The sequence below is a fragment of the Stegostoma tigrinum genome, chromosome 35 (assembly GCF_030684315.1).
Source record: "Stegostoma tigrinum isolate sSteTig4 chromosome 35, sSteTig4.hap1, whole genome shotgun sequence".
Taxonomy (NCBI): domain Eukaryota; kingdom Metazoa; phylum Chordata; class Chondrichthyes; order Orectolobiformes; family Stegostomatidae; genus Stegostoma; species Stegostoma tigrinum.
Window position 1 is genome coordinate 10,957,483 of NC_081388.1, and position 14,418 is coordinate 10,971,900.

Sequence of the window (14,418 nt, forward strand, 5' to 3'; positions counted from 1 at the left end):
CTGGGCTGGTTTTGGGATGCAGTGGGGGGAGGGGAGAGTTTGAAGCTGGTGAAATCCACATTGATACCATTGGGCTGCAGGGTTCCCAAGCAGAATATGAGTTGCTGTTCCTGCAACCTTTGGGTAGCATCGGTGTGGCACTGCAGGAGGCCCAGGATGGACATGTTATCTGAGGAATGGGAGGGGGTGTTGAAATGGTTCACGATTGGGAGGTGCAGTTGTTTAGTACAAACCGAGCGTAGGTGTTCTGCGAAGCGGTCCCCAAGCCTCCGCTTGGTTTCCCACCAAAGACATTTTCCCCTCCCCACCCTTATCTGCTTTCAGGAGGGCTGACTCTCTCCGTGACTCCCTTGTTCGGTCACACTCCCCTCCAGCCCCACCATATCTGGCTTTTTTCCCTGCAACCGCAAGAAGTGCTACACCTGCCCCTACACCGTCCCCCTCACCCCCATCCCAGGCCCCAAGAAGACTTTCCACATCAAACAGATGTTCACCTGCACATCTGCTAATGTGGCATACTGCATCCACTGTTCCCGTTGCGGCCTCATCTATATCAGGGAAACCAAGCCCAGATACTGGGCTTCAATTTATCCTGTTCAAACAAATCCCTACAAACTATGAGTCATAAAAGATAAACAAAAAGCACCTCTTTACATCTGCACCAAATTCCTATGCTGCCTCCAGTCTTCCCAAACTATATTCTCACTCAGGTTCCTATATTGGCATTCCAGGGCCAAATTGCAAAGCCAGAGAATAAGAAAGAGAGCGAACTGACACCAATGAGTAAGGCAATGATTTCACTGCAGGTTGGGTCGAACATCAGTCTATAGAAACAAGTCACTATGCGTGACAGCAAACAGAATCTATTTTATGCCAACATTGGTGATCATCTCCACTGTAGTCAGGTCTCATGGTGTCTCTATATGTAGCATAAAGTGAAACTCATTTGGTCACAAATATTACGCAGTACACCTAAAAGAGTAATAACAGTAAAAAAAATGTTTATTCTATTAAAATGCAATTGGTAAAGAATTGCAATTAACCATTAAACAGTCCAGAAAATTTCCAGAACATATTCTTTTGCAAGCACAATTTCACTGTAATTTTAAATCCTGTTAATTGATATGTCCATTTCAAACATCAATCTTAGAAAAACATGCTTGATGTTAAACAAATCTAGAAAGCAGCTTGTGCGACCAGGGTAGGGTAGAAATGGAAGCATTATTCTCAATGCTTTCAATGTGTACATATATGCGTGTCCTATGTATATCTGTTATATCTTTGTCACTGATGGCTATGTATGTCACATATGTGACTCTGTGTGTGTGTGTGTGTGTGTGTGTGTGTGTGTGTGTGTGTGTGTGTATATGTGTGTGTGTGCACGTCAGTATCATCTATGTATATACATATTGAGGTTGGTTGGCTCACTGAGCTGGTTTATTGTTCCGCAGACGTTTCATTACCATGCTGGGTAACATCTTCAGCGCAGCCTCCGATGAAGCGTCAGTGTGTTCTCCCGCCCAGTGTATATGGGGTTGAGTTCAATGTGTTTATTAATATTATACACTCCATTATGAAGGAAAACCGGAAGTGAGGCAATCTAGCTCAACGGACTCCAGAGTTTAAAAACCAGGCAGGAAAACACACTGACGCTTCATCAGAAGCCGCACTAAGGACGCTACCAAGCATGGTAATGAAACATCTGCAGAACAAGAAACCAGCTCAGCGAGCCAATCAACCTTAACACCCACAACCGTACAAATCTACTCCAAAACCTTAGAATGTATAGACGTATGCCTGTATGACTATGTGTTTGCGTGAATCTGTGTGTGTGTGTGTGTGTGTCTGTGGGACCTTACCAGTGAAGCCTACATCCCATGAGAGAATAAAGAAAAAGCACCAACTTCTGTGAGGAAACAAATAAGCTTGTCTGGCAAAGCTTGAAAGCCAACAAAACAGAAATTTTATTTTTTAAACAATGCACATGCTGTATTCACAGAGAGAGACAGACAGACTGACAAACCGTGGACGCTCTTCTCACAGTCACCTCTTGAGTTTCAGGAGAGTTATGGTGTCTTAGTCTAGTTGAGAAAATAAATGAGGATCTCTCATTACTTGCCCCTGTCCAATTTGGAGATACAATTATCCTGAAACCCCTTGGGGTCAATGATGGCTGATGACCAGGCGCACGGTGCCTAATAACACCTGCTGGGGTTTACAGGGTCAATGGAAGACCATAAGATGTTGAAGCAGAGGCAGGCCATTCAGCCCCTTAAGACATCTCAGCAGTAGAGATAGGGTGGGCACTACCAGTTTTTGGCAGGGGAGCAAAGCACATGTGCCTAGGCCTGTTGGAAATGCTGGCATCCAGTTGGTATGTGAACATAGAACATAGAACAATACAGGGCAGAACAGGCCCTCTGGCCGTCGATGTTGCGCCGACCTGTGAATTAATCTAAGCCCCTCCCCCTAACTATCCCATCATTATCCATATGCTTATCCAAGGACTGTTTAAATGCCCCTAATGTGGCTGAGTTAACTACATTGGCAGGCAGGGCGTTCCACGCCCTTACCATGCTCTGAGTAAAGAACCTGCCTCTGACATCTGTCTTAAATCTATCACCCCTCAATTTGTAGCTATGCCCCCTTGTATAAGCTGAAGTCATCATCCTCGGAAAAAGACTCTCACTGCCCACCCTATCTAATCCTCTGATCATCTTGTATGTCTCTATTAAATCCCCTCTTAGCCTCCTTCTCTCCAAACAGAACAGACCCAAGTCCCTCAGCCTTTCTTCATAGGGCCGTGAAGATGAAGGGGCCCAAGACTTCTGTACCAAACCATGCTTCTCTCTAACTTCTGAGCAAGAGGCTTATCTTGCATTAACAAGTAGCCCATTCCATCACCGAAAAGGAGAGGAAGGAGGTGTGGTAAGGCATAAATACTCTTGTGGAGGAAGGTAACACCCCTATTTACTTAAGAATCAGTCACCATGTCAAATGCAGAACGTCCCAAGCTGATCTAGGAGCAGGAGATAAGAAGAGTGGACTCTGCACTGCAGCAGAGGGAGAGGGGCTCAGTGCAACAAAATCAAGGAAAAAATTGAGAATGAGAGTGAGCTAGATAAATCCAGTCTTTGGGAGTCACCCACACCCTCTCCACCTCTGCCCTCCGTACGACATGACAACCCCTCCCCAGTTCCTCCAGGTCCCATTCTTTTCTTGCCCATTTAGGAAACAGTAGCGTCCCAAGAGCAGTGTTTGGTTTTGAGATGGGATTGTACAGGAATTCGATGGCGTTCCCACAGAAATTTAATCCTAACTCGACAGGATCAGGCAAGGGTTTAGCAGCATTGTTTCGTACTTTGTTGCACTTTATTGTCTCTCCACCTTGACTTCACTCTTGTCCCAACTTGTTTGGAGGCAACATTGGTGTCATGGGAATGCCATTAGATCCAATTTTTCCAGGGAGAAGGGTTCCAATCCCACCATGACATCTCTGAGAATGGGGCATGAGGATCCAGGATATGCTGCTGTGGGCACTGGAATGCAAAGTGAAAGCATGCCATTCTGAATCTGAGCATGGAAATCACTTGACCATTCCACAGGAGAAAGCGGACAATCTTCACCTCACATTCATCTATCTGCACATATTCCCATGAATACAGACACATCCTGAGCTCAGGCAGAAGGCTGGGAACTTGGATTAAACAGTCCGAGGTATGTGAGTTTCTGCAAAGATGCCATCCTGAAAAGACCACAGGTCAGTGCTTCCCACGAGCATCCTGTGGTAGGTGAGTCGGGTGTAGAGATGGGATGGTGGGCTGGTCCAAATTGCAATTCACTAACACACATTGTCATGGGCAAGATCAAATGAGGGATCAAACCCAAACCTGTCGCCAACACTCCCGCAATATTGCAAAATCAGATGTGCTCCCACATGCACGATGATCATTGTCACTTTGGGATGATGTCCCTTTAAGAGTTCACCATGCAAAATGAGCCAAACAGTGGGATGTTAATACATGATCATAGGTTCCTGGCTTTCTGCACTGCAGTTTTCAAGGCACAGGCTATGTCTTGGGATTACCCTCTGTTTTATATATTCATCCAGAAATTAGACTCATTAGAGATTTTCAAGTAAACTGGATCCACTTTTCTCATTTGAGTTACATTTACATAACACGGAAATATTACTCCAGCCATAAGCAATGTTATTTTATGAACTCAATATATATTATTGTTGTTATTGTTTGATGAATACAGATGCAAGATGAATGCTAGTTTCTCAGAGATTAAGGCTGCCTTATGAGGAAGGATTAAGCAGGTTGGACCTGCACAATTGGAGTTGAAAAGAACAAGGTTTGCACTCTCATTGAAACGTAAGGTTCTGAGGGGGTCTTGACAGGGTAAATACAGTGAAAACATTTACTCTCACGGGATAATCTAAAATGAGACAGCAGAGATTCAGAACAAAAGGTCTTCTATTCAAGACAGAGATGAGAAGCAGTTTCTTCTCTCAGATGGTCATTGCTGCTTGAAATTCCCTCCCCACAGAGGGCAGGGGAGGTGGGGCCATGGAATGCTTTCAAAGCTGGATTCAACTAATTTTTGATGGACCAAGGAGCTGGGATCATGGGGTACAGGAGTGAAAGTGGAATTCAGACCAACATCAGAAGATGGAGAAGTCTATTCCTGAACACTCTTTATGCTCATGTTAAAGACTGTGATGGTTTTATAACACAGATTAGAACGTTTTAAATAAACATATTATCTTCTGGTATTAATGTTTATCGTAAGAATAATGTCTGCTCTTATTTTTCTAGCTGAAGTCAATTTATATATGTTATTTAGTCAGATATTGATGGCACATGTATTCACTCCATTCAGTGGGGAAAAGCAGGAAACTTTACACATTCTCCATTTTACCTTGAATTCTAATTTTTTTTGAGAGAGAGATAAGTCGGTGGACTAGGATTGGTGGGTGGGGGGTATAGTATTGGTGGGGTAAGGTGCCTAGGGTCCATGGCATCTTTCTGCCCTGCCTAAAGTATTCCATAGTTTGAAGGTTTGACAACTGCTTATGAGACAACGTCATTGCATGTCACTTGCCTTTTGGTGCCTCATTCCTTACCTCAAGAGAACTCATCTGAACATTTGAGGTGTTGCTGGTTGAGTGTGTGCTTGTCCTGATGAACCATTTCTGAACTTCATCCCTCACCTTCAACAAAATGAGGATAATTAAGTCAGTCACAAAAAGTTGCGTTAAGTCCGTGGAAACACCTGGTCGCACCCAGCTCACATGGCTGTGAATATTTTTGATCTCCACGGTGTCAAAAGAACACACAAACCATGGTAAAGGGGCAAACATGAAGATTGACTAGGATGGTATCAGAATTGTGGGGCTGAGCAGGAAACATTGATGAGTCTGAGTCTGGTTTCCCCAGAATAGAGCAGGTTGAAGGGTGACTGTTGAGTCAACGGAATTGTACTTTTATTTGTTGATTACCAACACAGCATGTGCCCAAGCATGGGATTGGAACCTGACTGTGTAAAGTTCTGGAAGATTTTTTTCTTCCGTTGTACACAGCTATCTTTAATGAGGCCTTTTAAAGGTGACTTGCAAGATTGCAGACTTGATCTTACTACAATGACTGGAAGTCTGTTTGGTTCTTGTTTTGGTTCAGTATTGATTTGGACTTAAATGCGGGAGGCATGACCAAAATATTTAGGAGATGACATGGAAATTGGTGTTGTGCTAAGTAATGCGGAGGCTAACTGTAAACTAGTGGAGGCTATGAATGGACTGGACAGCTGGGCACAGCAGTGGCAAAAGGAACTTAACTCAGAAACGTGTGAGGTAATACACCTGGGGAGGGCTAACAAGGTAACGGATTATAAATAATAGGTTCCTGGAAAGTGCTCAAAATCAAAGGGAACAAACACAGAAAATATTGGAGAAACTCAACAACTCCAGCAATATCTGTGGAGAGAGAATCAGAGTTAATGTTTCAATGCCCAGCCTGACTCTTCTTCAGAACATCAGAAGATGAGAGAGACCTTGATGTGGGTAAGCACCATTCTCAGATATAGTGTGTGCCGTGCCTCCCCGTTGGCCCTGCCGGTAAGCCCAGCAGTCCCGGCTGCTGGGTGACCAAATGACCAGAAAAAGTACGAGACAACCGTGGTCTATATACAGACCAACACTCAAAAAACCAGTATGAGTCTCCAGTTCCACTGGAGCAGTCTGGTTGGGAAGCGTCCCGGATAAACAACCTCCCCGCAGCATCGTCCACAACCGCGAGCTGTGATAAATCAATTGGTTGTACATGCGTAAGATCCGCAACAAGGTCCATCTCGGTCCAGGTCCAGATCGAGACAGCGACATAGAGACATTACCTACTACCATACATGGAGCTGAGTTCGGTCTGACAGATGCCGGCTCACCCTGTATTGGATGACATAGATAACGTTGAAGGCGGCACCGTAAGGGCAGCCCACCCTGCGGTTGAGATAAGCAGTACCACCCAAACCTTCTACAACAAAAGTTATCGACACACTGGGCAGAGACAAACATAACTGAGACTGGCGAGGAAACATCTGATGCAACTGCCTTCATGGAAGAAGTTGTCATCGAGCCAGTATACGACATAAAGACTTACTCTGTCACTGACACTTGACAGCTCTCCAGTGACAAGTGAGCAAACCCAGGGCATGGGCCCCGCTGATAATGATGATAACAACGCCTCATATAACACCTGTATCATCTGGTCCTTGGCCTGTGGTGATACTAGAGAGTAGACAAACATCGACGAGCGATGTAAAGACTCGGAAAAGGCACTCCCCGGAGTGTTCCAAGATAGCAGGGCAGGTAAATGAGGTGATTAAGAAGCCAAGTGGGATACATGCTTTTATTAGCCAAGACACAACACAAGAGCAAGGAGGTTCAGTTGGAACTGTATAAAATACTGGTTAGATCATAAAGACAGTATTGCACGTCATTCTGGCTTTCACATTGTAGAAACGATGTGATTGCATGAAAGAGGGTGGGGCGGAGACTCACAAGGATGTTCCCTCAGTTGGAACACCTCAGCTTTGAGGAAAGACTGGAGATGCTGGGTTTCTTTTCCTTGGAGCAGCAAAGGTTGAGAGGGAACCTTATAGAGGTACATTAGATTATGTGGGGCGTAGAGGGTGGATAGGAAGGTCCTTCTTCCCATTAGTAGAGAGGTCAATTACCAGGGGGTATAGATGTAAGGTTAAGAAGTAGAAGGCTAACAAGAGAGTTGAGGAGAAATGTTTTTCACCCAGACGGTGGTGGGAGTCCGGAACTTACTGTCTGAATGAGTGGTCGAGTCAGAAACTCTTGTAACATTGAAGCAGTACTTAATATTCACTTGTACTGCTGTAGCCACCATGGCATTGGGCCAAGAGCTGGACAATGGGATTAATGTAGTCAGAATGTTTGTGACTGGGAGGACACGATGGGGTGAATGGCTCCTTCAGTGCCGTAAGTCTCTGTGAGACTATGATCTATGATGAACAGGGTTGATGGAAAATAAATAGCAGTACAGACTAGCTGGGCCAAATGATCTCTATGTGCACTGAACTTTGTATTTAGTTCTACATGACGTGAAGGATCTTTGTGTCTTTTACTGAAATTAAATGGATTCAGGTTGCTAACTACTGTTAACTCTTCATCAGATTGTTGGCAGTGAGAGTCACTGGACAGTCACTTTGCCACACAGCTAATATCTGACCCACACCCAGTTCCTCTGATAAACCTATCCTTTCCTGTTCCACAAATATAGCGGGGTTTGGAGAGTCTCCAGTCGCTCCACCTGTAAAGGAGTCAGCCTTACCTGGCGATTGGAAACACAGTAGACCATGAAAATAAAGAGGCCCTGGAGAGTGTTGATGATAGTGAATAGGTAGGAGAGGAAGTTGGTGCTCTCGTTGAAATGAAATATTCCAAAGATCCAAGTGATTCCCAGGACAAACAATCGTGCAGCTGCCTTAAGGGTCAGGGTCCTGACAAAAGGCACAAAATAAAAGAATATTCATGTTAATCCACATCATCATAATTAAGAGAAAGGCGCCCATTTGTCTTTCACTACAACAGGAGGTCTTAAATGCCACAACAGCCAGTGAAAAACATTTGTAATGTTGGCAATGTTGTGATACAGGAAACGTTGCATCCAATTTGCATGCAGGAAGCTCCTACCGTTGGTATTGTGATAATTTATATTTGCTGCTGTCACCGGAGAGATAATTATTGACTAGGATGTGAGGGAAATGATTTGTTATAATTATGTGATGGGATGTTTCAGTTTGATGCTTCGTCTGAAAGAGGGTACCTCTGAGAGTGAAGCACTCTTTCTGTGTGCACTGGGGTCTAACCCTAGCCCTGCACCATCCATCTCTCAATATAAAGGTAGAATGGACCATTGCAGGGTGATCTCATTTCAGCCACTGCTACTGGGTGGGAGTGAATCATGCTGTGATCTGAAGACAGTGGGCCATGAATTTTCTGCTGGATACTTACGTGGTGTCTTTAATCTTTGACACATTCACGTCACGTGAAGACAAATGATGTCTCAGTAAGCAGAGTGTCCAGATGTACAACACCATATTCACCTGGACAGGAAGAGAGACAAAGTTTGGGAAGCAAAGGCTGAATGATTTCTTAGAAAGTTTCAGTGCACAGAATGCTCGCTGTCTAACCATTCAAGTTCTTTGTCATCCAATCTTTCTCCTCCTACTTGCTGGTTGTTAGTTTTTGGGATGTGGGCATATCTGGCCTGGCCAGCACTTGTTGCTCATCCGAAATTGCCCCTGACAAGGCAGTGGTGAACTATCTTCTTGGTCCGCTGCAGTCCATGTGGTGTGTTAAACACCAGAGTTCAACGTTTGCTCAGACAAAGTCCAGCCAAAAACCTTTCTGATTTAATTTGGCTGATACACTCAAACAACATTGCTATATTCATCCCTGTAACACAGCCAGCCAGAAGGGGAGGTGGTGGCATTCTGGCATTGTCATTCAATTGGTAATCTAGAGACTGAGAAAATGGCTTGGGGCCTTTGGGTCAAATCCCACCAAAGTAGATAGTGATAATAAAATGTGAGGCTGGATGAACACAGCAGGCCAAGCAGCATCTCAGGAGCACAAAAGCTGACGTTTCGGGCCTAGACTCATCTGATGAAGGGTCTAGGCCCGAAACGTCAGCTTTTGTGCTCCTGAGATGCTGCTTGGCCTGCTGTGTTCATCCAGCCTCACATTTTATTATCTTGGAATTCTCCAGCATCTGCAGTTCCCATTATCTCTGAAAGTAGATAGTGAATTTGGTTGAATGTGGTGTGTCATAATTTGCCTAGACAGGTTGGTTAAAATACCTACACCCAGTCAAGCTCTTGTCCAATTATCCTTTAACTAGCTTAGGTAACCTGTTTCATTTGGTTTAATGTATACCTACCAATAATGATAACATTGTATTGCTGCACTGAAAGAGGTTTCTTTCTGTTTGACACAACTAAATGTCTGCTAGGGTGACTTAGCTCAGTTGGTTGGACTGCTGGTTTGAGGTACAGAGTAACACCAACAGTGTGAATTGAATTACCACACCAGCTGAAGTTACTGTGAAGGTCCTGCCTTATTAACCTTTTCTCCCCTTCCCTGGGATATGGTCATCCTTAGATTGAACCTGCCCAGTCATCTCTCCTGATATTTGAGAACAGCTCTATGGTTACCTTTATAACTAAGTATGTTGCCTAGGTGGTTAAGAGTTAATATCATCAGCAGTACCTAGAGTCAAATGTAGGCCTGACCTGGTAAGGTTGGCAGCTTTCCACATTGATGGACATTCGTGAACAGGACAATATAACAGTTTTGTGATTATTATGACTGAGACAATGATTTTATTCCAGATCTACTAATTGGTTGAGTTTAGGTTCCCCCAACAGCGTTGGTGAGATTTGAACTTTAGTTTCTCTCACACCTTCCTTGCTTTGTGGCTTTGCCTATGACTTCTTTTCTAACTTTTGTCTAAAACTCCTCTAGTCTCTGCGTCCTGTGCCTTCTAATTTTACCTGATAGCCTGATCTCTCTCTCTGTCTTTCTCTCTCTCTCCTGAGCCAATGTTAGGGGCAAGGAAACACCAGAAAGACACGTACCACAATCACAAGACAGACTGGCCCTTGGAAACTCCATCGAAAGCCCCGCTCTAGGCTTAGCCAGCAGCTGTGAGAACCAAAGAATTCATTACTGCATGTCATCCAGCCACTGAAGTACCTTTGTAATGTTGTCACCATTATCATGTAGAGACCAGTGTGTGCACAGCAAGCTCCCACAAGTGAAAGTTGCAGTGAGGGGTTTACTGTATGATAATGAAATGAGACACAGTATACATCATCTCAGGAAGTGATAGAATGTCACATGATATGATCACAGCCTTGCTCTTGCCTACAGCTTGATGGCTGGATACAGTCCCTGTTGCTTGCTGTTACTTTTGGTTATGTTCTTAAATATTAATCTCTTGCACGTGGTCTCGGCAAACACTGTCAGTATACGTCAACACATCAAGATCAAAAATATTATAAAGTAGGAACAGCCGACAATGTTACAACACTGACCAAGTATTAATGATTCAAATGTTCTAATGAGATTGGTTCAGAGGATACCCCAGTCCTAGGACTTCAGCGACACCTACCCACACCTTCTCCAGTCTTTCATTTGGAGTCAGTGAAAATAAAATCAAAGACATGTGGAGGGACTGCCAACCTTTTTTATATTTATGACAGAAAGTTAGGGCCGGCGTATCAATGGGGTTACTAGACAGTGAGGGTTAATGAAATTTTTGATACTGAAATGCAGCCCCCAAAAATCTGGCTAACAGTAAATTCCTAAAATTTGGAGTCAAAGCTATGACATAACTACAGCTGGAACACTCCTGTGCAGTTTTGATCTTACATAAGGAAGGATGTATATTTCCAATATGTATAATCAACCTGTTCAGACATGTTATTACACATATCTGGAACAGATAGGTCTTGAGTTCTTTAACGCAGAGGTCTATGGAAGATTATAGGATGCAGTGCAGAAACTGATGATGTGTAAGCAAAGCCTTGAAATGTAAGGAAAAATAATTTCACAAAGCATCTCATGCACACAACAAGTTTACACAGTGACACTCTGCACTATAGGGAAGGTTGCAATCCTGGGGACAGGTCAACTGAGGCAAACAACAGGGTGTTGGATGACTTGTTGATGGACAATAATGGTGTGAACAGTTATAGGGAAAAGGCAGGAGGCTGGCTGTATGTAAAACAGCCAGACTAGATAACCAAACCAGACTTGATAGTGGAGCCAGACTAGGTAACAGAACCAGATAGAATAGTGGAACTGGATCAGATAACAGTGCCAGGCTAAATAACAGAGCCAGATTAGATAAGAGAGTCAGAACAGATAAGACAGCCGGATGAGATAAGGGAGCTGGACTGGATAACACAGATGGGCTGGACAATAGAACTGGATCAGACAACAGAAATGGATAAGGTATCGGAGCTGGGCTAGATAAATGAGCCAGAGCAGGCACTATGTGCTGAATGGCCTCCTTCTGCACTGCAATCAATCTGTGATTCTGTGAATTAGTTTTTGGATGAGATGATTATCCTATGATGAGGCCGAGGGTGTTTGCTAAAAAAGAAAATACTAGTCCAGTACTGGCCTGCTGTCTATTGTCGTCAAAGCCCACCTGGTTCCTTAATGCTCCTTTAGGGAAGGAAATCTGTCATCCTCACACTGTCTAATCTACACATGGTTCCAGATCCACAGCAATGCGGTTGATTCTTAACTGCACTCAAGGCAATTAGGGATGGACAATACACACTGGCATAGCCAGTAATGCCCAACCCCACAAAAAATAAAAGTATAGAAGAATGAAACGTTGAGATATACAAGATTCTGAAGGAGCCTGACAGAGTATACTCAGGAGCTTCATACAGCAAATTACCTCCTTCTGTGCTGTTGATTCTGTGATGTCAAATAAACATAAAATTACTCACTGTTTTTCTGATCCGTAGCCGAAGGGATAGATTGCTGCCGATATAATGACAATCAGCGCAGAGACAGCATAGCCAGAAGGATACAGGTATCTCCGTCTGATGATGTATGTGTGAGTGAACTTTGTGACTGTGAGGTGTCTGCACACAATGAAGATCTGCAAAGCATCCAGGAGCATCCAGGCAAAGACAGTTAGAAAGAAGTAATGTAGGCAACCTGCAACCAGGGCACAAACCACCTGGAGGGAAGATCCGAATAATCGGTTAGGTTCAGCAGTGAGTAAAAACACACAGCGACAAAGGCAGATGGAGAGAAACACAGGCGGACACACTAACACGACAAACACAAAGACTAACACTCTGAAGGGAGATGTAACACACAGAAAGAAATATGTCTGGAGAAACACAGAGAGATCACGTAGACAGATATACAGGCAGACTCACTCAGAAACAAACTTGCAAACAAGGAGACACACAGGCAAAGAAAAGCACATAGACAGAGACACACATAGAAATTACCAATAGAGATAAATACACACATAGTACAACCAGAGAGACACAGCGATAAAGAGACAGACATGGGTAGAGACACAAATACAGACAATTGTTGATACTGGCAGAGACAGGCACAAGCAGAGACAGACACAAGCAGAGACAGACACAAGCAGAGACAGGCACAAGCAGAGACAGGCACAACCAGAGACGGGCAGAACCAGAGACAGGCACAAGCAGAGACGGGCACAACCAGAGACGGGCACAACCAGAGACGGGCACAAACAGAGACGGGCACAAGCAGAGATGGACACAAGCAGAGACGGGCACAAGCAGAGACAGACACAAGCAGAGACAGGCACAAGCAGAGACGGACACAAGCAGAGACAGGCACAAGCAGAGACGGGCACAAGCAGAGACGGGCACAAGCAGAGACAGACACAAGCAGAGACAGGCACAAGCAGAGACGGACACAAGCAGAGACAGACACAAGCAGAGACGGACACAAGCAGAGACGGACACAAGCAGAGACAGGCACAAGCAGAGACAGGCACAAGCAGAGACAGGCACAAGCAGAGACGGACACAAGCAGAGACAGACACAAGCAGAGACGGACACAAGCAGAGACGGACACAAGCAGAGACAGACACAAGCAGAGACAGGCACAAGCAGAGACAGGCACAAGCAGAGACAGACATAAGCAGAGACAGGCACAAGCAGAGACGGACACAAGCAGAGACGGACACAAGCAGAGACAGACACAAGCAGAGACAGGCACAAGCAGAGGCGGACACAAGCAGAGACAGGCACAAGCAGAGACGGACACAAGCAGAGACAGACACAAGCAGAGACAGACACAAGCAGAGACGGACACAAGCAGAGACGGGCACAAGCAGAGACGGGCACAAGCAGAGACAGACACAAGCAGAGACAGGCACAAGCAGAGACGGACACAAGCAGAGACAGGCACAAGCAGAGACGGACACAAGCAGAGACGGACACAAGCAGAGACAGACACAAGCAGAGACAGACACAAGCAGAGACGGGCACAACCAGAGACGGGCACAACCAGAGATGGACACAAGCAGAGACGGGCACAAGCAGAGACGGGCACAACCAGAGACGGGCACAACCAGAGATGGACACAAGCAGAGACGGGCACAAGCAGAGATGGGCACAAGCAGAGACAGACACAAGCAGAGACAGGCACAAGCAGAGACGGGCACAAGCAGAGACAGGCACAAGCAGAGACGGACACAAGCAGAGACGGACACAAGCAGAGACAGACACAAGCAGAGACGGACACAAGCAGAGACGGACACAAGCAGAGACAGACAAAAAACTATATAATACAGTCACAGCTGCAAGCAGGCACACAAAGATGAGCAGAGACACAGAGAGAAACGGGGTAATAAATAGGGGGTTTTGTGAAATCTGTAACTCCATGGTTTGATGTATAATTTCGATTGTAATGATGGGGCAGAATCTGTGGACTTTAAAGATCATAGGGCTTTCAGCAGGGTCATGACCTACTATTAAATTGTCAATAGACAGGAGAGGATGGGGTGATGGAAAGTTATATTGGTGAGCAGTAGGTGCTGTCCTGTAGAATAGTAAACAGTGAGAAGAATAGTCGTAAATTAAAGGAGGATATAGATGGGCTGATCAGATGGATGGATCAGTGGCAACTGGCATTCAATCTGTATAAATGTGAGATGATGCACTTGGGCAGGCCAAATAGGGCAAGGGAAGACATTTTAATTTTTTAAAATTTAATTTACTGTTGTCAAATGTCTTCAGATACAGTGAAAAGATTTGTTTTACATGTAGTACAGGCAGATCGTGATATACACAGGCACAAAGATCATAGGG

At 44.7% G+C, this 14,418-nt stretch overlaps 1 protein-coding gene across 1 annotated transcript in view; it reads right to left on the bottom strand.

The window, feature by feature from the left end:
- Positions 1-3,446: 3,446 nt before the first annotated feature.
- Positions 3,447-14,418, bottom strand: part of LOC125447398 (adhesion G protein-coupled receptor E2-like) — a 51,413-nt gene continuing 40,441 nt past the window's right edge. Inside the window, exons 19-24 of the mRNA XM_059640005.1 lie at positions 12,058-12,293; positions 10,168-10,234; positions 8,543-8,634; positions 7,860-8,028; positions 5,132-5,218; positions 3,447-3,539 (exon numbers count right to left, since the gene is read on the bottom strand). Of these exons, the coding sequence (XP_059495988.1) occupies positions 3,447-3,539; positions 5,132-5,218; positions 7,860-8,028; positions 8,543-8,634; positions 10,168-10,234; positions 12,058-12,293 (744 nt within the window). The remainder of the gene's footprint in view (positions 3,540-5,131; positions 5,219-7,859; positions 8,029-8,542; positions 8,635-10,167; positions 10,235-12,057; positions 12,294-14,418) is intronic.